The following is a 23419-nucleotide window of genomic DNA, read 5'->3' on the forward strand; positions in this document are numbered from 1 at the left end:
AATAATAATAAAAAAAAAAAAAAAACAAATTAAACCATTTTCTCGTTCGATTCATTTAACTAAGAAAAATGGTGTTCGAACTTATCTCCAGCACTTCATCACTTTTTTTTATTATTATTATTGTTGCTATTGTATAAGTTTTTATATTCATATATGCGATCATGTTTTTTTTTTTTTTTTTTTTTTTTCTTCCTTCTCCTTTTTGAATAAGGAAAAATTCATTTGTTTTAAAGTTTTTTTGCAAAATTTTTTGCCTTCTTTTGAAGAAATTAAAATTTAAGTGCGATCAGAGATTCTGTGTGGACACTCTCATGTATATGTATGCATACAAATACATATATATATATATATATATATATATATATATATAAATATACTTATATATATAATAAGAGAAAAATACCGGAGGTAATCACTTTTCAAGAGGTATGTAATAGCTTACCTGCTGAATCGGTGTTTTGGCCGAGGGCCAACATAAGGCAAAGTACCATTACTAAGGATGGCGGTTGGTGGGTTTGCCTCAATTGCGCTTTCGTCCAAGACGAAATTCTTTTGGTTAAAGTGAAGCATTTAATTACAGTTGCTGGTAACATTTTCACTTGGTCCGCTTGCCTGTCGTTCGCCGCTTTCGCTCGTTAACAAATCAAGAGAACAATAAAAGAAAATGCAATTTTTTTTGCTATTCTTATGTTTACTGTCGTCTTTCGTTGCGATAACGCTCTAGTAAAAGTCGTTGTTGCTATTGTTGTTATTATTCTTGATATAGGCAGTATGGTCGTTACTATTGTTGTTTGTTCTCAGTTCACAAATGCCAGCAAAACGTTTGACGTTTAAACGAAAAACAAAAAAAAAAAACACAAAAACGCAACAATAACAACAAATGCTCTGAGAAGTATGTTATAATAATGATAATGATGACAATGATGATGATGATGATGATGATGATGATGATGATGATGATAATGACGAAGTTCAAATTATTTTGTACTTGTTGTACTCGTCACTCGTCACAACAAGTCGTCGTATACTATGTCAATGAGTTGAGTTGGCTTAGAATGGAGTGAATCAAGCATCAAACCATTGCATGGAAGTAATTAAAATCGCAAAAATTATTATGACCAGTCAACCAGAGACAGACATCTGTAATAGTAGTAACCTGCACACTCAGTCGCTTAAGCATCCATCTACATATATATATTTATATATATATATATATGAATATATATATGTATATTTGTGCAAAATCTATTCAACTGTGTGTGTATGGCGTTGTTCTTTTGTTTCTTCCTTCTAATTTTTATTATTATTATTATTATTATTATTATTATAATTGTTATTGTTATAATTGTTGTTGTTTGTCAGCTTTTGTGAGTTGTTGCTCAATGACACTTAAGACACTTAAATTAACGGTCTTTTAAATTTTTTGCAATTTTGCACATAAACAAACGCACGCATCAATGCAAATTTTCCAGACTTGTCTGCTTTCAATAGTTTGTGGATGTGAATGCATGCATGCATGCATCTATATATGACTTTACAAATACATATATATATATATATGTATGTATTGAAATATGAAATGTAGCACGTATGCACGAGCATCAAAATAACACACTAGTTTAAATTGTTTCTATGTATGCCTGGGGCTGAGTATGAATTAACAACAAACACACAAATAATGGAAGGCATTCGCACTTCCTCAGTGTTTATAGATTAGAGATGTGGCGTAGATGCTTCTTAAAGACTGTTAGGGGGATTACACATACATCTATGAGTACTACCTATGTAAACATAAACATAAAACTGACAACATTAAAATAATTAATTTTGCATCCGAATTTAGGAAAACCGTTACGCAGATGAAAATAGATTTATGAAAAGAGCAAATAATATAAAGCGAGGAAGAAGAAATAAATATCTCTTCTTTCCATTTCTCTTTCCCTTTTTTTTTTTTTGTTTTTGTTTTATTTCGATCATTCAATTAGTGAATGTATGACTGACTGACTATTGAAGTTTAATTTGTTTTCTATGTAAAATGCTATGCGCTTTTGACTTGCTACACATTTTTTCATTTAACTTGCTTCAGGCATTCTGCACACACACACACACACACACAAACACACACATGTATATATATGTATCTATGTTTGTCTCTCTAGGGTATATGTATATGTATGTATATATTAAAATAGATATAAATGTGTGCGTAAATGTATCTAAACAAACGGATGTTGTACTGTGTGTATGTGAATCTTCTTTTTATTTACATACGTATATACGTATATATATATATATATATATATATATATATATAGATATAAGTAAAGCTTATTGTTATTGTTATATTCTAACTTAATGTATTAGTTTCTTTGTTTCTTTTCTTTTTTTTTTTTGTTTATTGGTTTTCGTTTTCCTTTTTTTTTTTTTTTTTTTTTGTCTTTAAAGAATTTGCGATTTCAAAGTTTTCTTTATTTCCTCCTCACGATCTGATCTATTTAACTTTAAGAATACTTTAACCGACTTTGGCACAAACACACGTACACACGTAACGAAGCTACGCTAAACAATATCCGTTAGAGATGTATAAAACCGATCGAAAAGTTTGGTTTGAAGCGCGAATGCTGAATGAGTGTTTGCCGCCCAGAGACTTGTAGTTTTATATGCCAGTGAAAGGCTGCGGTGAACTATCTGAGCAGTTGAAGTTGTTCGCTTATGCGGAGCCAAAACCGAAACCATACCAAACCATACAATAAACAATAAGTAAAACAACAAAAACAGCATAAACAACAACAACTACGACGACAACGACAACGATAATAATAACAACAAACAGCAACAGCAACAGTAACAACAACAACAACAATAATAATAATAATAATAATAACACAGAACAACAACAGTAACAATGAATGATAATTTTTTTAGACACGAGTGTTACAAATACATAAACGCATACATACAAATATGCTTCAACATCATCTAACTTGTTTTTTTTTTTTTTTTTTTTTTTTTTTTTAAAAAAGTTATTTAAAAATTTTTTGGTTAGTTTTCGCCACAAAACCCAAAAACAAAAATAAAAAAAAAAAAAAAAAAAATAAACGCCAAACCAAGCATAAATCTCTTACGTTTGGCTGGGATTCAAACAAATCAACGTTGTTTTAATGCCTGAAATTATATGAAAGCTTTCATTATGGATTATAGTGACAAAGTTGGCAGGAGTAGTAAAATTTTTCATTAACTTTTGTGCGCTGTTTTCTTTTGAAATGCATAAAATATGAAAATTTCCATTTAAAATAGTCGTAGAAAATAAGAAACAACACCAATTTTTAACCATTTGTGGTTATAGCCTTGTAAACATCAATGAATACTTGATATAATAGACAATGTTTTCTTTTTAGTTCGTTCGTTTTGCCAAAAACAGTTGATACAAGATATTGAAAACTTTTACCTTAAAGGGTATTTATTAATGGAAAATTTGAATACGATAAACAGATCAATGATCAGATCAAATACAACAATAACGGTAATCGATTGATAATCGATGAAATCATTGAAAAAATTGTTAATAACTAATGGTATCATATCTGGCCAAAACTGCCGATAATCATAAATGTATGGAATTTGTCATTTTATTTATTTACACATTTGCCTGAGTGGCCGAGTAGGCAAGAGTCTCGACTAGTAACTCAATGGTCGTGACTTCAAATCTCAAGTGCGGTAGAGTTTTTAATAAAGCCTTAGATGCTCTAGTGCTTTAAGACTTTAGTCTTAGAATTAATTCTCTGGCTAAATTTATATTTATATTAATAATAACAATAATAATAATAATAATAATAATAATATTTGTTTACAGTATACCTAACCCAACTAGATGTTACGGATATATTCATTTTCATTCAAAAGGTTTGCATTATCCGCCAGAGAAAGTTTCAGAGAACATATATTATTATGTGTATGTGTATATTCTTGATTAGTGTATCCGTCCGTCTGTCCAAATCCACATAATGCATATAAAGTTGGTAAAAATTTTTCATGTCCGTCCAATTATATCAACTATTGAAATTTCATTTTTTGTTTTGTTTTTCGTAAAATAATTTATGATAAGATAAATAATGCGGCGAGTGTAAAAAGTTCGGTCAATGTCGAATGTAATTTACTTACTCTGTTACTTTAATTTTTTCGTCTTATATGAAAAGCATATAATGCCTCTACTCTTTGATTCTCTTCTAACCCGTTGCAAGCAATGAAATGCAATTACGTTCTATATGATTGTATATATTGTCAGGGAAATTGTCCAAAAACTTCGTATTATATATATATATTGATCATGATAAACGATAAATATTCGCTTGCGATTTACTATAAATGGATTAAAAAAAAACACGACAACAAAGTATGACTGCACAAATACATTCCTATATATATGCTACATATTTTCTCGTTTTATCTAAGTAAATAAGAAAAGGGCACGCAATTTTAGCTAAGCTCAACTCAGAAGTTTCAAATTAACACTGATTTTTAAGGAGATTTTCCTCCGCAAAGTCAGCTTAATATCCGATTTATATTGTCTAAGACCGGAATGAACAGTTAGTTCATTCGCGATTCATAACTGCCTGAGTTAAAGCTGTAAGAAGGTACACTTGCATTTATATTATGTGTGTGATGTAGTGCACTTTAATTAACACACATATTTGCATATTGCATGCAATTATTATAATTTTGCTTGTCTGTTATATGCCGACATAAAATTAGACATATAAAAAGCATTGATAGCATTGAAATGACTAGGAAAGCCGAGAGCGCTTTATTGCTTTACTATCTTACAGAAATGTATTTATATTTGATTGCAAAGTTAGAAGACGATTTTCATTTACACCTCATTCGGCTGGTGAGCAGATTTAATCTGTTCATTTGCCTTATTCGGGTTAAGCTATTACATATATGTGAAATGGAAAAACGAAAAAGGCAAACTATCGATAAAATACAGTCAACAGTACCATCAAGTTTGGATTGGCAAGCATAGCCGGAACCCAATTTAATATCTGATACATATGATGGTTATAGGTTTTTGTTTTACTCTATCTCGCCTGCTCTCGACCTCTCGCTAACCATCCCTTCCTTCTTGGCATCATGTTATGAGGGCTGATTAACTTTTTCAGTCCCTTGTTCTCCTTGTAACAGTGATCCTTGATCCTGTATTAGTGATTCTTGATTAGTCGCTATCACGGACATTTAATCGATATGTTCATCCATTACCGCTTAATACAATGTCGCTTAATACAATGTTGAGTTAAGAACATATTAAATAAACTGATGTTACTAGAAGTAGCGTAAGCGTTGCGAAAATCCATGAAGAACGCAATCGATAAAAAAACGATACAATTTTCTCAATGCTGAGCACCAAATAGACTGAATGCTCAACTTAATTGTGTTGCACAATATCGAACTTTCCTTTATAAACCTGATGAGCTTAACTCTCGGAAAAGAAAAACCAAAGCACTTTCTGCGTTCTATGGAACGGAGACAGTTTGCTTGCTATGTAGATCCCTATGTAGATCGAAGGTTGACGGTGTACGAGTAGTCTCAGTTTGATTTGGAGCAACGCGGTATAAACATCGTTTGACACATAGACGTGAAACAGACAATAGAAAGCCGTCAGATAATAATCATCGTACTAATAAATATCGAAGAAGAATTTATGATCGCTAACAATGCATGAAAATGATGAGTGAGTAAGAACAGTTAAAAATAGTAAACATTGTTGAAACATATTTTTGTCAATTGGCGACAACGTTTTTTCTTTGTCCGAACAAACAAAAAAAAAAGAAAGTAAATCTGTCTTGCATTGGAGATGAAAAATGGATGTATTTTGAGAGCTCCAAGCGTAGATCCAAATATACCAACCACCCCGACTGCGAGACTGAATCGTTTCGGCGGGAACGCGTTATTTTGTGTTTGATGAGATCAGCACTGCTTGGTCTGCTATTAGCTGTTGAAAAGTCTGGTGGAACGGTTACTAACAAAAAAATAATCGATTTCAACCATTCCCTGTTCAAAAAAGTAAGAAATATCAAAGAGAGGCAACATAAGGCCCTTTTTTTACATGACATTTGGCGGTCCCTCTACACAGCAAAACCGGATCGGCAATACATTAAAAGAATTCAATTGAAAAGTACTAGCTCCCGCGTGTTGCTAATCAAACTCGGGCCTTTCCGATTGTTGCTTGTTTATAGCAGGGGCAGAGGTGCTTGCTAGGCAGCGCTTACATTCTGGCCTCAAAAGAGCAACAACTTTTTTGACTTGACGTTTGAAAACGTATAACTTCAGATGGGTCATACTTTGAGTAAAATATTTTTTTTTTTTTGTATTCTTCATTGTTCGGTCGGGTTTGTTCATCTATTTGTCTAACTAGCGGGCTATCGCCTATTGTTGGAATGCATACGATCGAAAGAATTGCGATAAAGATTTGAAATATCATTTTTATATACTTACTTAAGTTAAATGAAATATTCACGTTACTGAAAACGGCGCCTGCCTACACGTCACACCCAGACAAAAATCCTTAGCTTATAGTCCATAGGTGCTATTGATCGGAAATATGAACATTTTCTACGGCCATTGTAAGAACAATTCTGATCGACCGCCCTTCGATGTGCTCTCATATTACGGGTTTTATGCGTTATTTTCCGATGATGGTGGACATTAAAGATTCGTTCTGTGGCATACATAACTTCCTCAGCCATTTTTTAATCGATTTGCATTATATGAAAGAACTATACATATGCGCATACTGGACCAGTGCATATGCATAGAAGTTTATTAAAAGTAATTCCCGCAGGCATTGTTTAGGATATGATTTTTCTGACCCTCATTTATTGTGACATATGGGATATTACAAACATATTAACGCGTGCAGATTGCCAACAAAATGTTGTTGGTTTTTATAAACTCACCAATTTTCCTTTAACATACAAATAAAGATAAATAAATATACTTGCGTACTCATAAACATTCGCATACACACAAACACACACACGCATAATATGTGTAATAAAAAAAAAAAAAAAGGAAAAGAGAAAAAATAAAATAAAACTTAGTAACCTCGTGCACCTTTCGCCAGGACCGCGTATGTTCCGTTGATTATCCGTCTGGCATGATGTTCGTTTACATGTATGCGTCGGATTCTATTGGTCTTTGGCTTGCTAACTTAACTGCTCATGCAGACAACGCCAATAACAATAATAATGTGAGAAACCGTAATAGTCTGATTTTATAGGTTGTTCAAGCACTTTATTCTACATGTTCTCCTCAACTTTTTCCTTTCATTCATTCATTCATTCATTCATTCATTCATTCATTCATAACATAAAATACAATATTATGTGGACATAACATTCTTTATTCTCTTTTTTTTCTTCCATTGCCCTATGGCTTTGAAATTCATTACAATCCTTATAGTCGCGTTTTCAAATCCACTTACCATTCTTGTCAGTTTTATAACAAAGTAATAAATCATATGTTCATGTTTAGGTAACCCAAGTAAATATATATATATATATATATATACGGTATATATAAAAGTTTATACATATATGAATATATAATGCATTTATATATGCGCAGATATATATATATATATATATAAATTTGCATATTATGACAACAGACTATTAAAGTGACCTATTTTTATAACGACTATTTAGTAGGTTTACGATTGGTTTTACCATAATATGTTAACTGCTTTCTCCGCATTACTTGCTCATATCGGATGTCGTGAAACATGATTATGAAGTTAATTAAGGAAGCGAGCCATTGTATGTTTTTACATATATTTTGGATTTTTTTTGCTCTTTTTTTTTTTTTTTGTTCAATTATTTAGAAAAAATTTTATTCTTGATATAACGAATTTTTCGCGAAGCGTATATATATATATATGTGCTGAGATGTTACAGTTCAATACCTTCTTCTCTTTTATCTGACAATATCTAATCTCTTGAATCGGCTAACAGTTATCTTTAAAAATTTGTTCTTTTCTTTAGTTCATAGCGTTTCTAAATAAAAATACATCGGTATAGTTCGTATAGATGTGGGACTGAAATCGGTTCAAATGGTTTTTGCGCAAACAACGAATATCTAAAACGTACAATTTTCTTGCTTCAGGATATGCGGTAAACGTGACACTTTCTAGCCTAAAATCTTCGAGCAAAAAAAGAATGCGAAAGATACGAAAAGATACTTGGATATGGAACGGGATTTTCATAATTTTCGGATTGCAGACAAATGATAAATATTAGTAAAAAATGTATTGCAAGAAAAGAATTTTTCAGTACACATTCGTTTTTAAGTGCCCTTATTTTCGCGCCTGACATAAATAAATAGGTCACAGTAATGTTCTACATGAAGTGCAGGAATTTAATTTTGAAAAGAAAGAGTTTTCGTTTTGGCTGAAGAATGTAGCGTTTGTTTTGTGCTTAAGAAACTAAATTATTATCCATATCGGGCTAGTATTAGTTAGGATTAACTCTTTACCTAGGAAGATGTTTGAGAACGTTATGCAGTCCCTTAAGCTGCAAAAAGAGGACAAGCTCTTTATTAAGCAAATTTGAAGTTTGAAGATTTACAGTCAACATCTCTCGAATCTTGCAGAAATTATTGCTTATATCATTGGCAATAAATTTCAGCCTACGATAAGCGCGAAGGTGAAAGCAAGTATTTATGAATGAATCACAATTGGGATTACATTTTATAAAATAGTAAGAAAATTTAAGTATGAAGGAATGTTCCTTACTCGACCAACGCAGAGGTTGTGCTCGATCCGTATTTCCAGTTCGGAGGAACTACGCTTTGCGTTTTGGATACGAGACTCAACCAAAATCAAACGGAATTTACCATCCTTATCCTTGCGATTACGTTCTAAATGCTTGCGTATAGCAACGGCCTTTTTAATCATATGATATACATCTTCGGGTATGCCAGGTTTAAGTCCAACAGATTTCATAATGCGTAATATCTTATTGCCATTAACGAATCGCACTTGAGCCACACCATGTGAATCACGAAGTATGATACCTATTTTGGATGGTGTTAAACCCGTTTTGCCTAATTTTTTAATTTGCTCATTAACATCTTCGGCATTTAATTTCAATCAATCTGAAGCAGTTCTTCTATAAGATAAAGCTGATTGCGATATAATCTTAGCAGGAGCGTGCATACAACCCATGTTGGGTGATTTTTATTTTACCAAAGAAAAGAGTACAAGAAGCCATCAGAAAGTTTATAATCGCCTTAGGGCGAATGTTTGATAATTATCACTTCATACCTGTGCATGAGAGTTGGAAAATAGTTGGGAAAATGCGAACGCTTCAGGTCGTTGATCAGATTCGATTCTACACGACATTTTTACCTGCCTCTACATCTTTTAGAGGTTAAAAGTAACAGTTTTCTTGTCTTCATGTAGACATACATCTGAGCAGATCAAAACCATTTAAATGGTTGCGCGTAGCTACTGCTTATTTTGGTGTGAAAACATGATCCGAACGTCCAACTCAAAATCTCATGCCTACGAGCAATAGTAGATCTGTTTTCAGGGAATTACCCTGCGTGCTTATGTATATTACAAACGAAAAACAAAAAGAGAATGAACAGCACAAAGTTTGGGGATATGAGCTCCAAAAGAATTACTTAGTTCTCGATATTGATGAAACTGTCACGTGTGGAATCATTTGGATTCTAAGCACTTTCACCTTATCAATGCGAGGAAATTACAAAATACATACATATATATTCGTATAAGCAATGTTATGTTCTTATTCATGTTTTATTTAGTGAATGAAAAAGTATGAAAACATAATATGAAATAAATGAATGGAAAGTTCAACCTTTCATTCCGCAGAGACTTTTAAAAAGTCCAAAGTTTTGTATTTTCTTTTTCTTATTATAATATTATACATAGGCAATTTTATAGAATAGCATTATTAGCGATGTGCAACGTAATGGTGAAGAAAGAAAATAGCGACCGAAAAAATATTACATTCAACTTGGAGCGAATGGCCCAATACCCTAAACTAGATGCTGTATAATATAATGATTGCAATATGAAGCGATAAATCGATAGCATGTCCTGTATGTCGTATAGAATTTATAATCATTCTTCTGTACCACAACTTCGCACAACTCTGTATTGACCAGCACATAAAACTGATCAGAGTTGGCTCTCGACCTTGACGTTCAGATTTCTTTGAATGTAAAAATAGAGGATGAAATTGGGATTTACCGAAAGGCGGGCAAAATGATAAAAATCAAATAATGTTAGAGAATATATACATATATATTTATAGCAGAGGTTATTATTTAGGTTGGACATGAAATTCGTTGCGTTGGTCCTCAAAATTCAAACGCAATTTTTGCTATAATTTGAATGCAGTTTAGTAATCCAAATATATGTCATTTTGATCGATAACTTTTTGATATTTCTTTCATGAAAGCATTTTGTGGGAAAAAAACAATTTCAACTTCACGTTTAAGAGAGTTTAGCAGGGAGCACAATAAATGGAATTCAAAAGGGTACAAGGTCCGGACTATACATTGACAGCATCAACATTTTCTAGCTAAACTTTATTTATTTCTAACGGTCCACTACATACGCGTACACAATCTTGCATTGTTGTGATGATGAGATGACACCTTTCTTGCCTTGCGGCTTAATTTCGATTCTTCTCAGCAGCGATACACAAATAAAAGCTAGCTGCATGAAATATTTTACATGTTCGTTCGCGTGTTAATCAAGTATCAAGTCCCTTTTTCTATCAAGTTTTCAAATGATTCCAAAGTATTTTGGCTTAATGTTCAATTTCGTAGCGATGTGATAATGTACACCGATCTTCTATAACTTTTTGAAGAATTTTATCGATTTTATCAACGTTTGGCAGACCACCAGAGTGTAACCGCGTCTTTGATATCAACGTTTCCCAAACAGAAATGAGCAACCATTCAGCGGCTTATCGATCTTGATAAACTATCTTCTTTTCTCAAACCTGCGAAGCATTATCGCTCGATATCAAGTGATATTGTAATGTTTAGCGAGCTTTTCAAAATTTGGCTTTACTTTCAAAACGAAGTTACCGTTGACTGAATTAACAAATGTTAATTATCAACGAAGTGTCATCTTTCGAGTATGACTCGATATGCGTAGCGCAACTCTAATGCCGCCTATTTTTACCTAATATTTGCTCATATATATTTCCCTTGCTTTATATAGAAAGCGAAAAATTTAGATTTTTTTTGTGTTTAAATTCAATGCTTAAACTTTATAGCAAGATGTTCTGTTCACCGCAAACAGTTTTCTAAATAATATTTAATTAGTAACTCATTACAGTTTCATCGAACGCGCTTTCAATAATTGCACAAGAAATTGATTTGATTCGATAAACCGTTTGTACAATACGGCATGGCCGCGAATCCGCGACACATCGATCGCGATTTCTTACAATTCCTGCAGTGACACCGCCTACTATGTTGCACAAGTTAAAAAAGGGAGCTGCTGTAAACGTTGGCATCCGGCCACTACTCAAGTTGCCTAAACTAATACTATTTCTAAGATCTGTAAACGTATGCTCTGAGAGTACAAAACTTGCCAGCGTCAAAATGTTCCCGATTTTCGATGCATTGACGCAGCATATGATACGGTAATGGACAATACTTGCTCTGTATCATATTAATTTTGCTAATGAAACGAGTTTTGCGTCGAGGTATAGAATTAAATCACAGCATTAATGTTGTGCCAACAGCTCCAGTAGTCCACACCATTGCCAGGGCTTCATCTAATTCTGACATTGACAATATGTCTCTCAACATATACATTTATAATCAGCTAATAAGTCTTTGTTCGCGAGCAGCGCCTGCGCAAGCATGCAGCTGGTGCTAGATCGATTCCATTCAAATTGTGGGCTGAACTGTTCGAAACGTGTCACGCGGCGGCTACACATGCTAGGCAGCACCAAAGCAATGAGTTCAAAAATTTGACACGCGCCTCACGTCACTCGCAAAACGCGAGTGATCTCTGCTAACCAATCATTTCGAAAAGCATCAACAAGACAATCGGGCACAACAACAGAGGCATAAGCAAATTATCAACCAACAGCAGCGGAGCAGAGCTTCGCTTAAACTGCAAGTTGTTATACCCACATCATCGCATAACATAATTAACAGTCACAAAATGTGTATAGGAGCCATTGACGCGTTTCTCTTTGTCTCTCTCTCTCTCTCTCTCTCTGTCGCTCTCTGAGGCTACAAATTCATTTATGATGATTTCGTTTGGCGTTAGTAAAGGTTGCAGTGTTCGCTTCTTCTTATGCTACAGACACTTTTATTCAAAACTATTATAAAGAACATAGGGAAACACATCAACGTGGCGAAGCAGATGCACGAAAGAGCTCTAGCATGAAAACTAGTAACATTTTATTTGAAAAAAGTTTTTAATACAATGGCCTGGAAGTTTAGTTAATTGAAGAACATAAGAATAAAAGAATTTTTTCACTTTTTGTCTTCTTTTTGAATAATTTATTTAAATTACATATATATGCATATGCATATCTTTTTGGAACCGAAAAACCTTAATAGTTTTCCGATAAAAAAAAAAAAAAAAAAATTAAAAATGAATCGAAGAACGAAGAGAAAGATGAAAAATAAAGACGAGGCAATTTCTTGCGAGCAGACAAGATGAGGGGGAGGCGAGAAAAGGAGAAGATGGAAGAAATATCAAAAATAAACTTTAAAACAGGATGAGGTGTCATAGGTACTTTCAAGAATGAAATATTTATGTTAGTGTGTTGGTGATATTATTATTTACTATTTGAAGGTACTGTGAGGAGCCAAGGTCATCCTTCGTTTTGGCCTCACAGTTTTTCCATCTCTGGTGGGGGGAGAGTGTTAGTTTAAGATAGAGAATAAGTTAGGGACTAGAAGTTAGAGAGTAAGCTACAGAATAGGTTAGACAATGAGGTAGAGCATAAGAGAGAGAATAGAATAGGAGTAGATTAAGAGTAGAATAAGAATAAATTAAGAATAGGGTAGGGTGGAATAATTGAGTTAATCATGTAGGGAGTTTAGTGAGTGATGTTTAAGAAGTCGGTCGCGACCGCGGATAATCAATATTAAAATAAATAATAAAAATAAGGAACACTATAAACGACTTGTAATACAAATTTCTTGTGTTTCCTGGGCCGCTGAGCTACCCCATCCCCAGAGAATGGGCCGCAAAGGCCCTCACACTACTCAACGGCGAACCGAGATATGGCTACGTGGTTAACAATCAATCAATTGAATACCACGGCTTGTAAAATATGCCGCTCATTACCCAGCGAGCCTCTAACCGTTACTGAACTATATCAATCGCATATTGTGAAGCGTAATAACTATGAAAAGCACAAGGGTAGCAGCACTCGTTAATAATATTAAAACAACATTTGATTCACTCATAGCTATCCGTTCCTATCTGTGTCTTCACTCCTTGGCCGCAAATCAAAATCAAATCAAACATAGTAAACCCGACCGTAAAATCGGTCAAATGGTGGGCGAAACATTAAAAGATATTGCGAGCGTTACAGATGTTATGGGAGCTCGCGTGTCGCTGATAATTTTTTCAACAACAACGTCTAGCATATGCGCTTGAATTTAAACAATTTTATAAACAAGTTTACCTTAGTGCATAGCACAACAAATATAATTTCATTCAATTCACATGCTTCCGTTCAACGTGCACGAAAGTGTGCAAAATTTCTAGGCAAAAATGAAATAACGTTGTGTGAAGCAATGAAATTTGGTGGCAGGTTTGCAAGTGAAATTCTTTCCGATTATTTTATTGAGGCCCAAATTTACAGATCAAGATTCCTAAAGATAGGGTGGCACTTTTATTCATTCGACCAAAACTTACATATCACATTTTCAATTAAAAAATGACAAAGTAACTAAAACAATAGGAGAAGGACGCTCGTTACATTTGGCCCTACACTCGGTTATCCACAAGCCTACAAGACATTAGATGTTATCAAGATATCAAGTAGATATTAGAAAGTTTGCGAAGGGAAATTCAAAATTCGCATTTCTCACCTTAAAGGGTTATTGTGCTGGACACCAATTTATTTAATACGCGGCAACAAGACGGTGACAGAGAATTTGGAAAACCAAATATTCTAAGATGACAGAGATGGAAACAGTATGTTTCATCATAGTGCATGAATTTTCAGTTCAAAAATGAACTAAACTACAATAAAACAGATGACACTGTAGCGTGATGACTAGATGAAGCGAATAGGAGCATAAAGTTAGAAGTTGAAGCCAAATTTCTTATATCGTAATGACTAATGACTTGTTTACTTTAATTGCAATTACGTTTTAAATCATTTCATTCCGAAATAGGCGGCAAGGCTTCAAATAAAAACAATTTCCATAGAAACGTTACACTTCGCCATAGTCGAGGGCTTATTACTCGGACGATAGCATTTGTTCAAGATGGCAATGATCTGAATGAACATACGTCCGGCTTAGTGGTTGTTTTAATAAAACATCCCAAACTGAATGGAGCCCATTATCGAACTTAATCAAAACTAATAAGATATTATATACGGCTGTAGCCGAATCTTTCATGCTCATCAACTTTATTGAGAAAAAAACATAAGGCCAAGGAGACGAAAGACTTAAAATTTGGTATCGTACAGTATTGATGGTACGCAGCCATTTTCTTCTTCTTATTGCAGACATATCCCTAGATAGACTAAACTCCCCAGAATATATGTTCAAATTTTTCTTATCATATCTTATGCTGCTGTAGTTTATTGTAAATAAGTAAAAGACCCGGAAAGCGGAGGTGTTCTCACTAAAGTTTGCCCTGTAGGTGTATGCTTTCTACTTGCAAGCAAGAACCGACCATCGATAGTATGTGTAAAAAACAAATAAAAGTGATTAGGAGTGCAAAATATATTTACACTTACGCAACAACGGCTGTAATGGCTGTAGAATAAGAGTCATGATGAGGTAGGACGAGTGCAGTATTGTGAAAGTAGCGAAGCGAGGAGGTACGCTGACCGACAGATATCTGATTCGTAAACGAAGGAGCGAATAAAAATTACCTCTGTAGTATGAAGTCAGTTAATGTAAATGTTGACAGCACAAACTGACAGACTGTCATCAGAATTCGTTCTTTTTGTGTTGCGTTCTCTTTCTTTTCTTTTTTTGGGTTCAAATGTAAATTATTTTTTAATATAAAAAAAAAATTCATCTTTACATCGCTTTAATACTAGTTAAGTGTTTCAATCCACTCTCCTGTCCCATGTTCGGAATAAAAGCGAATATGCATATGCCTTTCGTCCTTCTTTTCGATTGCCATTTCCTTAATGAAACAAGCCGTCTCTCCCGTTTTACAGCGTCTGATCCTTTCTGCCACAATACCAATTGTCATAGCGATTGTAAATTCAGCAGCAGCGGAATCTTCCGAAATCGTCTAACTTAGCTGCGTGCAAGTGCTAAGAGGGCACGCTATTATCAGTTTCCAGTAAACATATTTTCCGAGACCTTCCCCTATTTGAAACGATTCTGGCATTAATATCCGCCGCTTTCTGCACAAGGCAACAAACATGATATTTAAAAGCAAGTCTGTGATCTGACATAGCTCCCAGATAATTGCAAACGAGAGATGACTGCTTGACCTGTACCCCGAATCAGATTCTACAAGCTGCTGACCTCTTATGACCACAACTTCTATTTATGCTCCACACATTCCAATAATTATGGCATCTCTAGAAAGCTGTACTCTTCTCGTATACCAATGTGGATTGAATATACCCCTGAACAGTGGGAGACTTAAGCCCGGGAAGCTTGAGACTATCGTTTTCTTTTCTGTTTCTATCTTCACCCTTCTGGAAGATGGGTTGATGATCCCTGCTTGACTAATCTTCACTCAGTCTCCACCCAGGCGTCCACCGTCCCTAAACCCGCTTTCCCAAACGTTTGTCCTTTACCGTCACACATTAGTGTCATTGGTAAAGCCGCTCGCGTTTCCAATAGGTTACAGTTTCTTGTACAGGCCGTTAGCCCAGGCATTGGAATTCCCGACAATTACGACTAGAAATCTCTTGCGATCATCAACCACCAATTCTTTTGACATATGTTGGAATTCGACATACGTTCAACTTTAAGGAGCACAACAGCCGTGAAAGTATATCCTCTATAGTTCAATTTACTTAACTTGTGCAGAATTAGCTTCTAAAGGGTTATTTCGTCGGTACTAGGCCAAGTAACTTCCATTACTCGGTTTGTTGTAACATCCCGATCGCAAACAATACGCCTTAGCTTCCATTACTATTTATATCGTTAGCTAAGTCTGTGGGGATGTAAGCTACACTCCCAAACAATTTAAGCATCCGCCTGCCCGCCTGTATGTCTCTTCTTCTCTTTTCGTGTTCAAACTACAGACAACGATTTTTGAGATATTTCCACAATGGACGATACTTTTATTGAATTGTCCATCAGACCATAGTGTAGATCGTTTTAACTTGTCTTAATACAAATACTTACCTTGTTTAAATTTGTATTGGTCCATTGTGTCTTCAGCACATTAATATGCACGATCCCATATTTAAGTGCGAACAGAGCGGAATGCAATCTCTTTGAGTGTCATTTTCACACACCCTGATGGGTGTTAGTAGAAGCAAAGCGAATTGAAAATTAGCAAATTGTCCCCAAAACCATTCTCTTTAGCATTATACTCGTCCATGCATTCCTTCTCTTACATAACAGGTAACGACTTGGACACCCATTTTGGCCAGTTTTCAATTCAATGCAGACGTTTACTTGTAAGCTCCTGCACAAAAATACAGGTCTGTTTGGGATAACTGTTGTTTACTTCACAGTTTTCCCATTAAGATGGTGTACAAACACTTGTCTGTCGTTCACTTTATCTAGTGTAATATGATAATTCTCTCAGGTACTCAGACACTGCGATACGGATTTCTTTCTTCGTAATTTCTTCTGTTCTATGCAATATGTTCTTTCGGAATATAAACAGGTTCATAGCATAATTATTATTGAGAACTTTATTATAAAATATTTCTCACTAAGGGATGAACGAACGGGAGGGCATCGTTGCTAAGACAGCAACAACAAAAATGTGCGTAACGCTCAGGCGCGCAGGCGAAATTCATGTCACATCATTTTTAGCTTACAACTTATTAACGAAAGGCGGTAAGAGGGGTTAGGGGAGACTTATTACTATTTTGTTATTTGCAAACGAGGTCGAGACTTTTTCAAAAACATATTTTAATTCTTAGGATTGCTTTCTATAGAAAGGTGCTTCAAAAAATATAATGAAATGTTATACGGATCGTGTGAAGCGCTTAATTATGCCGAATTGTACCTATTTAACCAAAATAATAAGGAAAGCATTGTAATCTGCAACTTATAACAAAGACCATGTCATGGATCAAAACTCGCAGACCTCTGCCAATTGTGAAGTAATTGCAGAACAAAAATTGAAGTAAAACTTGGTACACCGATAGGTCGATCGGATATGACGATTTACTGGCACGCCCACTATATAGGCAATTTGTAATTTTTATAAGCCAGTTTCCAGCTAATGAAAGTTTTTGTCTAAACATAAAATGCAAGACTGAGCCCAACAAATAGCAAATAGTTTTTCCATAATCTAGCAACTCTAAGGGGCAACTCAATAATTTTCATTCAATTTTCAAAGCAATAAAAAATTTAAATTCTCTCTACTATTTTTGGAAAGCTTACGAAAATTCTACCACTTTGGGCGATTTGAATGCAAAATTTTCAAAGAAAACAGTTGAAAACCGTTGAAAACCATGTCTAAGAAGTCAGCACCGGCATTACAGGCCGATATTCAAAATGATGACGATTTAGAGAAATTCTTGGATCGATCTGGATTGCTAAGTGAGCGCATATATTATAACATCTATTTAAATATTATGTTCATCAGAAGTTCATTCAATCATTCATTTACAGTCCTCGATATTTATACCGAATGGTGTGGCCCTTGCATCGGTATGGTAGGAACTTTACGAAAATTAAAATTACAATATAGCGATGATTTACATTTTGCCATTGTAAGTGAACATTGATATATATTTATTTTTTTTTGTTAAAAAATGTTATAAATGAGTTATGGCGAGATATGATTTTTGAAAAAAGGTCAAAGCGGAAGGTGTGACTGCCTTTCATCGTTTTGCAAGGAAAAGTGAACCGACTTGGCTATTTGTGAATGAGGGGAAAGCCGTCAATATATTATTCGGTATTAATGTACCCGCATTAATGCAAATAGTCACGCACGAGTTAACATTACTTGGCAATAAACGGCGACCATTGTATGAACTGCATGAATTCCTACCAATAGAAGAGAAACGTAAAAAAGTGAAAGAAGATCTGAGAGCGCAAGCCGAAGCTAAGGAGCATGGGGAAGAGGAAAGAAAACGCTTAGAATATCTTACCTACGTTACGGATACAATTATGGACTCTTTGCCTGATATGGGCGTAACTATATGTGGACCTCAAGTGAATCGGGAGGCGTTTAAGAAAATGCAAACGCCAGCCGATAAACTTAAGATCCAATGCAAAGATCGTACAATGGCATCTATGACTAAGGAGCACTTTACAAAAATTCTTAGTCTCTTCTGTACGAATATACCCACTGAAGATGTCATTGATCAAATGATTGATAAAAAACTACTAATGTGCTTCTGGAAGGTACCAGACGAAGGCAACAATATCGCTGTTATTTTAACTAAATTTGCTCACGATTTAATGCTGCCGCATGTCGTATTAAATGAAGAAACAAATGAAGAAGAAGAGTTACCGGCCATATTAGAGACAACCGATTATAAGGTTGAAGTCCAATTGGAAGGTAAGGGAATTTTACAATATCTTGAATGTAGAAAAATTACTAATGATCCGTATTTGCAACAGATTGGGAAGAAACATTGGATGAACCCGAAGATGATAATTTCGCTAAATTGAAAAGCCTCATTGCACTTCCATCTGTTACTGGTGATATAGAAGAGGAAGAAGCTGAAACTGAAGAAGACGAAATGGAAGCTACGGCTGCTGAGTCTACATTGGATATGCCGGGGCTTGACTTAGGCTTGAATTTGGATTTAGAAGAGAATGAAGAAGAAGAGGAGGAACCTGAAAAAGTCGAAGTCGCACCCAAAAAGCGAACGCGTAAGAAGATTGTTAGAGTTAATCCAATTTGGGTACCTAACAATCATCGTACGCACGCTGCCCTCATCTACCTTTACTTCCGATCAGCCACCATATCATTTTTACCACCTGACCCAAAACCCGAACCACCTCATGTTATTATGGCTTTCGATACATATAAAAAAAGAGATTTAATAGCGCATGCCGAACGTAATAAACAGGACGTGCCATTATACGGATTCTTTACTAGCGATGATCCGGAAGATGCTAAATTCATAGCGAGTTCGGATGCTAAATACGCTACGCTACCGCACACACCGTAAGTTGATTGACCATCGCCCTTAAACTGATGATATAATGGCAATTAACACTTTCTGTTACAATTTCTAGGACGGATAAACTGGTATTTAAAGTCAATAAAGCCACTTCAAATACTATGTTATCCTTGGTTACTTACGGGCCCAGCTATATTAGTCCAAATCCAATTATAGGCCGTGACGAAGCTAAGAAATTCTTCCCTGAGGGTTATATTCCCGCCGATTTAGAACAAGTCGAAATTCCGGAAGAAAAAACGAAACCAACTAAAGTTAAACAACAAACTAAGGTAAAAAGATATAAAATAAAACAAGTGAGGATTTCTAAAAAAAAAAAAAAAAAAAAAAAAATTCTCCTTCGTTTTTCATCAGACTAAAACGAAAAAGGAGGAGCGTAAGTATTCGCCTAGCCCCGCTATGCAGGAATCTGATCAGGCTGCTGGCGGTATTGAAACTGGTCCGACAGTACAGACATCAGCATCGAGCAGCAATCTCGGTCCGCAAACGTCAAGATTGTCACCAAACGTCACCAAACCACCTGCAACAGCCCAATCCGAAACAGATGACGCTGCTGCTGCCGGCTAGAAATGGTCGCAACACAACTGTAAAAAAATTTCGAATAACATGTCAAAATTTACAGCTTGTAGTTCTCTTAAGATTTTGTTTTGTTTTTAACACACACAGTAAAAGTAAAACAGAATTGACAGATGATGTGCACAAAAACAGTCGTTAATTTTAATTTCCGCGATGCGATGAATTCATATATAGTATATATATATATATATATATATATACATAATATATATACAATAATTTGTTACAAAAAAATTTCTACATTTTATAGTAAGCGTAACAGAAGTATTGATTTTCGTCCTGGTCTCTACTTTTTCTTTCTTGTATTCGCTTCTCATTTTTTACTCTCGTGATGTAAAATAAGTAAAATACTTACGTAGAATGCAAGGAGCGTGTTCTTAAGAGCTAGCATGCAAAAGTAAAATCAACAGGAACCGATATTAATTTTCACGCTCAGTTTGCGCCCAATATTTTTTGTCATTTTGCTTATTGACGTATAGACGTATAGAGGCATTTGGCTTTAATGTTGTTTGTTGTCAAGAACAACTAGTTTGTTTTAAATAGAAATCTAGAGGAAACAACGCTACCAGTTCAAGGTTTGATCGATAATTTCAATAAGACAGAACAGATGCGTACATGCACTTGTACGTAAAATACAACGATATTATAAAATGTCAATAAAATGTTATATAATTTTTATAATTTAAGAAAAATTGATCTCTTCGTTTCGGTATTCTGTGCCTAAATTTTTCAAGCGAGCGGTTGATAAAGGACCATGGCCAAAAAAGGAGGAGTGCAGCAATTACAGGTCGATATTCAAAATGACGATGATTTCGAAAAATTCTTAGAAAGACCCGGTTTGTTAGGTAAGTAAAGCGAAAACGGCAATAGCAAAATTTTCCACTCAGACATTTGTAGTCTTGGATGTTTACTCCGACTGGTGTGGTCCTTGTCTTGGTATGTTGGGCAGCTTGAAGAAAATCAAATTGGAAGTGGGTGGTGATAATTTGCACTTAGCTATAGTAAGTGTTCACTTATTGCAAAATTTTTGATATTGCAATTCGTATTAAATGACTCGCGCTTAGTGTAAATCAGATGGTATTACGGCGTTGAGACGTTTTTTACGTAAGAGCGAACCGACTTGGCTGTTTGTGACTGGAGGCAAAGCTGTTAACATATATTTTGGTACCAGTGTTCCAGTGCTAATGAAGTTAATTACTAACGAGCTTAAACAGCTCGGCAACACTGCGAGACCGATGTACGATGTTACGGAATTGCAGCCAATTGAAGTGAAACGTTGGAAAATTAAAGAAGATGCTATTGCCGAAGCTGACGCTAAAGAGAAGGCAGACAAAGAAAAAAAGCGTGTCAATTATCTTATGTACGTCACAGACACTATAATGGACGCTTTACCTGATATGGGTGTTACTTTGTTTGGTCCTCAAGTAAACCGCGATATGTTCAAAAAGTTGCAGGAACCAGCCGACGCACTTAAAATACAATGCAAAGATCGTAAAATGGCCGTTTTAACTAAAGAACAATTCGATATAATCAATTTCCAATCTTTGAACCCGTTGACACCAGATGTTATTGAACAATTACATGGCAAGGAATGTTTATGTTGTTTCTGGAAAATACCAGACGAAGGCAATAACATCGCGGTGTTTTTAAATAAATATGCACAAGAGTTAACAACGACAAAATATGTACCGGCAGATGACTTCCATGAAGAGCAAGAAATTCCGCCCATATTGACACCGATGGATATCAAAGTGGAAATTGAAGTCGGTGGTAAGTAAGAATAATATTGTATTTTACGCATATAATTTATGGGCAAACTATCCGTTAAATATGGTATAATTAGATGATGAAGAATGGATAGAAGAACCTGAGCCAGAGACGGCAGCGCAACGCGAAGCCAGAGAGGAAGCCGAAGCCGCTGAAGAAGAAGAATTTGAAGATGAGGAGGAAGAAGCTGCTACTGCTGCTGCTGGTCCACCCGAACCGCCGCCCATGGATATGCCCCCAATGGATTTGGGCTTAGACACAGTAGAAGAGCCGGAACAAGAGGAAGAAGAAAAACGCGTAGAAGAAGCACCCAAAAAAAGAACACGCAAAATAACAATTCAAGTACCGCCAATTTGGGTGCCTAACGATCATCGTACCCACGCCGCCCTTATTTATGTTTTCTTCCGGCCAGCCACCACAGCATTTTTGCCCCCCGATCCAAAACCAGAACCGCCACACATCATTATGGCTTTTGATGCATATAAAAAGAAAGATCTAATAGCTCACGCCGAACGTAATAAAATCGATGTGCCTCTGTACGGGTTCTTTACCAGCGATGATCCAGATGAAGCTAAATTCATAGCTAGTTCGGATATTAAATATTCACAGAAGGAACATAGACCGTAAGTTTTTTTTATGAAAATCAGCTGAACTACTAATATGCATATATTGATTTTCAGAGCGGACAAATTGATATTTAAGGTCAATAAAGCTACATCGAATACTATGTTATCTTTGGTTACATATGGTCCTAGCTATGTCAGTCCCAATACTGTCATAGGTCGCGACGAAGCTAAGAAATTCTTCCCAGAATCTTATAAGACCTATGAACAGGAAATGGCGGAACAAACTCAGGAAGAAATCGAAGAAAACAGACGAACGGTAAGATAGAATATGAAATACTCAGAAGATAGATAAATATTTACTAATTATGACGTTACGTTTGTAACGCGGAGCTATTCGAAGCATATGCGTCAAGCAAACGGATATGGGTTTTTTTTTTTTTTTGATTTCATAAAAGACGAACAAAAGTGCAATTATTTCAATAATTTTTACTTAATAATAATATTATAAAATAAATTTATCGAATAATTATTGAAATATTTTAAGCACTGCGGCCAAATATATCTTCTTTTTGATTATCCTATTGAATCTTTTTTGTAGCAATCGAAGACGAAATCTAAAATTGGTTTCGCTCCATCACTCGTCCCCAAAGCTCAAGAACCAACCGAAATGACTACGGAAGCAGAGATACCCGAAGACCAGCCAGTCGCTTCTGCTGAAGGTGATGTATCCGAGATGCAGCCAGAAGCTGCCGAAATGTCTGCGGAAGCACCAACTGAAACAGAGGCTCCTGCAGGATAAATACCAAAATTTTATCAAAGCTTTCGCTTCGTTATTACTATACTTAAATTTTCGATTTAAAATACATGTTTTCACACTTTTAAAAAATTCGAATAAAACAACAAATTCTGTTAAGCTCAAAGAAACTTTTACCAGTGTATTAGTTCACTTTACGATAATTCCGAGGCCCT

The 23419-nt window shown here is 35.1% G+C and overlaps 3 protein-coding genes and 1 pseudogene across 3 annotated transcripts in view; 2 read left to right on the forward strand and 2 right to left on the reverse strand.

The window, feature by feature from the left end:
* Positions 1-883, reverse strand: part of LOC119631650 (agrin) — a 13297-nt gene extending 12414 nt beyond the window's left edge. The window contains exon 1 of the mRNA XM_038024046.1: positions 443-883. Within this exon, the coding sequence (XP_037879974.1) occupies positions 443-593 (151 nt within the window). The 5' untranslated portion in view covers positions 594-883. The remainder of the gene's footprint in view (positions 1-442) is intronic.
* A 7901-nt stretch (positions 884-8784) lies between these two features.
* On the reverse strand, positions 8785-9220 carry LOC119632625 (annotated as a pseudogene).
* Positions 9221-17858: 8638 nt separating this feature from the next.
* Positions 17859-20108, forward strand: LOC119632628. The gene is made up of 6 exons (XM_038025620.1): positions 17859-17946; positions 18019-18119; positions 18205-18913; positions 18976-19528; positions 19600-19813; positions 19896-20108. The coding sequence occupies exons 1-6, from the start codon at positions 17859-17861 to the stop codon at positions 20106-20108; spliced, it is 1878 nt and encodes a 625-aa protein (XP_037881548.1).
* Positions 20109-20603: 495 nt separating this feature from the next.
* On the forward strand, positions 20604-23253 carry LOC119631922. The gene is made up of 7 exons (XM_038024499.1): positions 20604-20740; positions 20805-20962; positions 21015-21118; positions 21182-21887; positions 21961-22507; positions 22565-22766; positions 23049-23253. The coding sequence occupies exons 2-7, from the start codon at positions 20872-20874 to the stop codon at positions 23247-23249; spliced, it is 1851 nt and encodes a 616-aa protein (XP_037880427.1). The 5' UTR covers positions 20604-20740; positions 20805-20871; the 3' UTR covers positions 23250-23253.
* The last annotated feature ends 166 nt before the right edge of the window (positions 23254-23419 follow it).

Source organism: Glossina fuscipes, unplaced genomic scaffold (assembly GCF_014805625.2).
Source record: "Glossina fuscipes isolate IAEA_lab_2018 unplaced genomic scaffold, Yale_Gfus_2 1, whole genome shotgun sequence".
NCBI lineage: Eukaryota > Metazoa > Arthropoda > Insecta > Diptera > Glossinidae > Glossina > Glossina fuscipes.

Coding starts and splice junctions, on each gene's coding strand:
- LOC119632628 (XM_038025620.1), top strand. CDS start 17,859: ATGTCTAAGAAGTCAGCACCGGCATTACAGGCCGATATTCAAAATGAT. Junction 18,914..18,975: donor GGTTGAAGTCCAATTGGAAG/GTAAGGGAATTT, acceptor TATTTGCAACAG/ATTGGGAAGAAACATTGGAT. Junction 19,814..19,895: donor AAGTTAAACAACAAACTAAG/GTAAAAAGATAT, acceptor GTTTTTCATCAG/ACTAAAACGAAAAAGGAGGA.
- LOC119631922 (XM_038024499.1), top strand. CDS start 20,872: ATGGCCAAAAAAGGAGGAGTGCAGCAATTACAGGTCGATATTCAAAAT. Junction 21,119..21,181: donor ATAATTTGCACTTAGCTATA/GTAAGTGTTCAC, acceptor ACTCGCGCTTAG/TGTAAATCAGATGGTATTAC. Junction 21,888..21,960: donor AGTGGAAATTGAAGTCGGTG/GTAAGTAAGAAT, acceptor TGGTATAATTAG/ATGATGAAGAATGGATAGAA.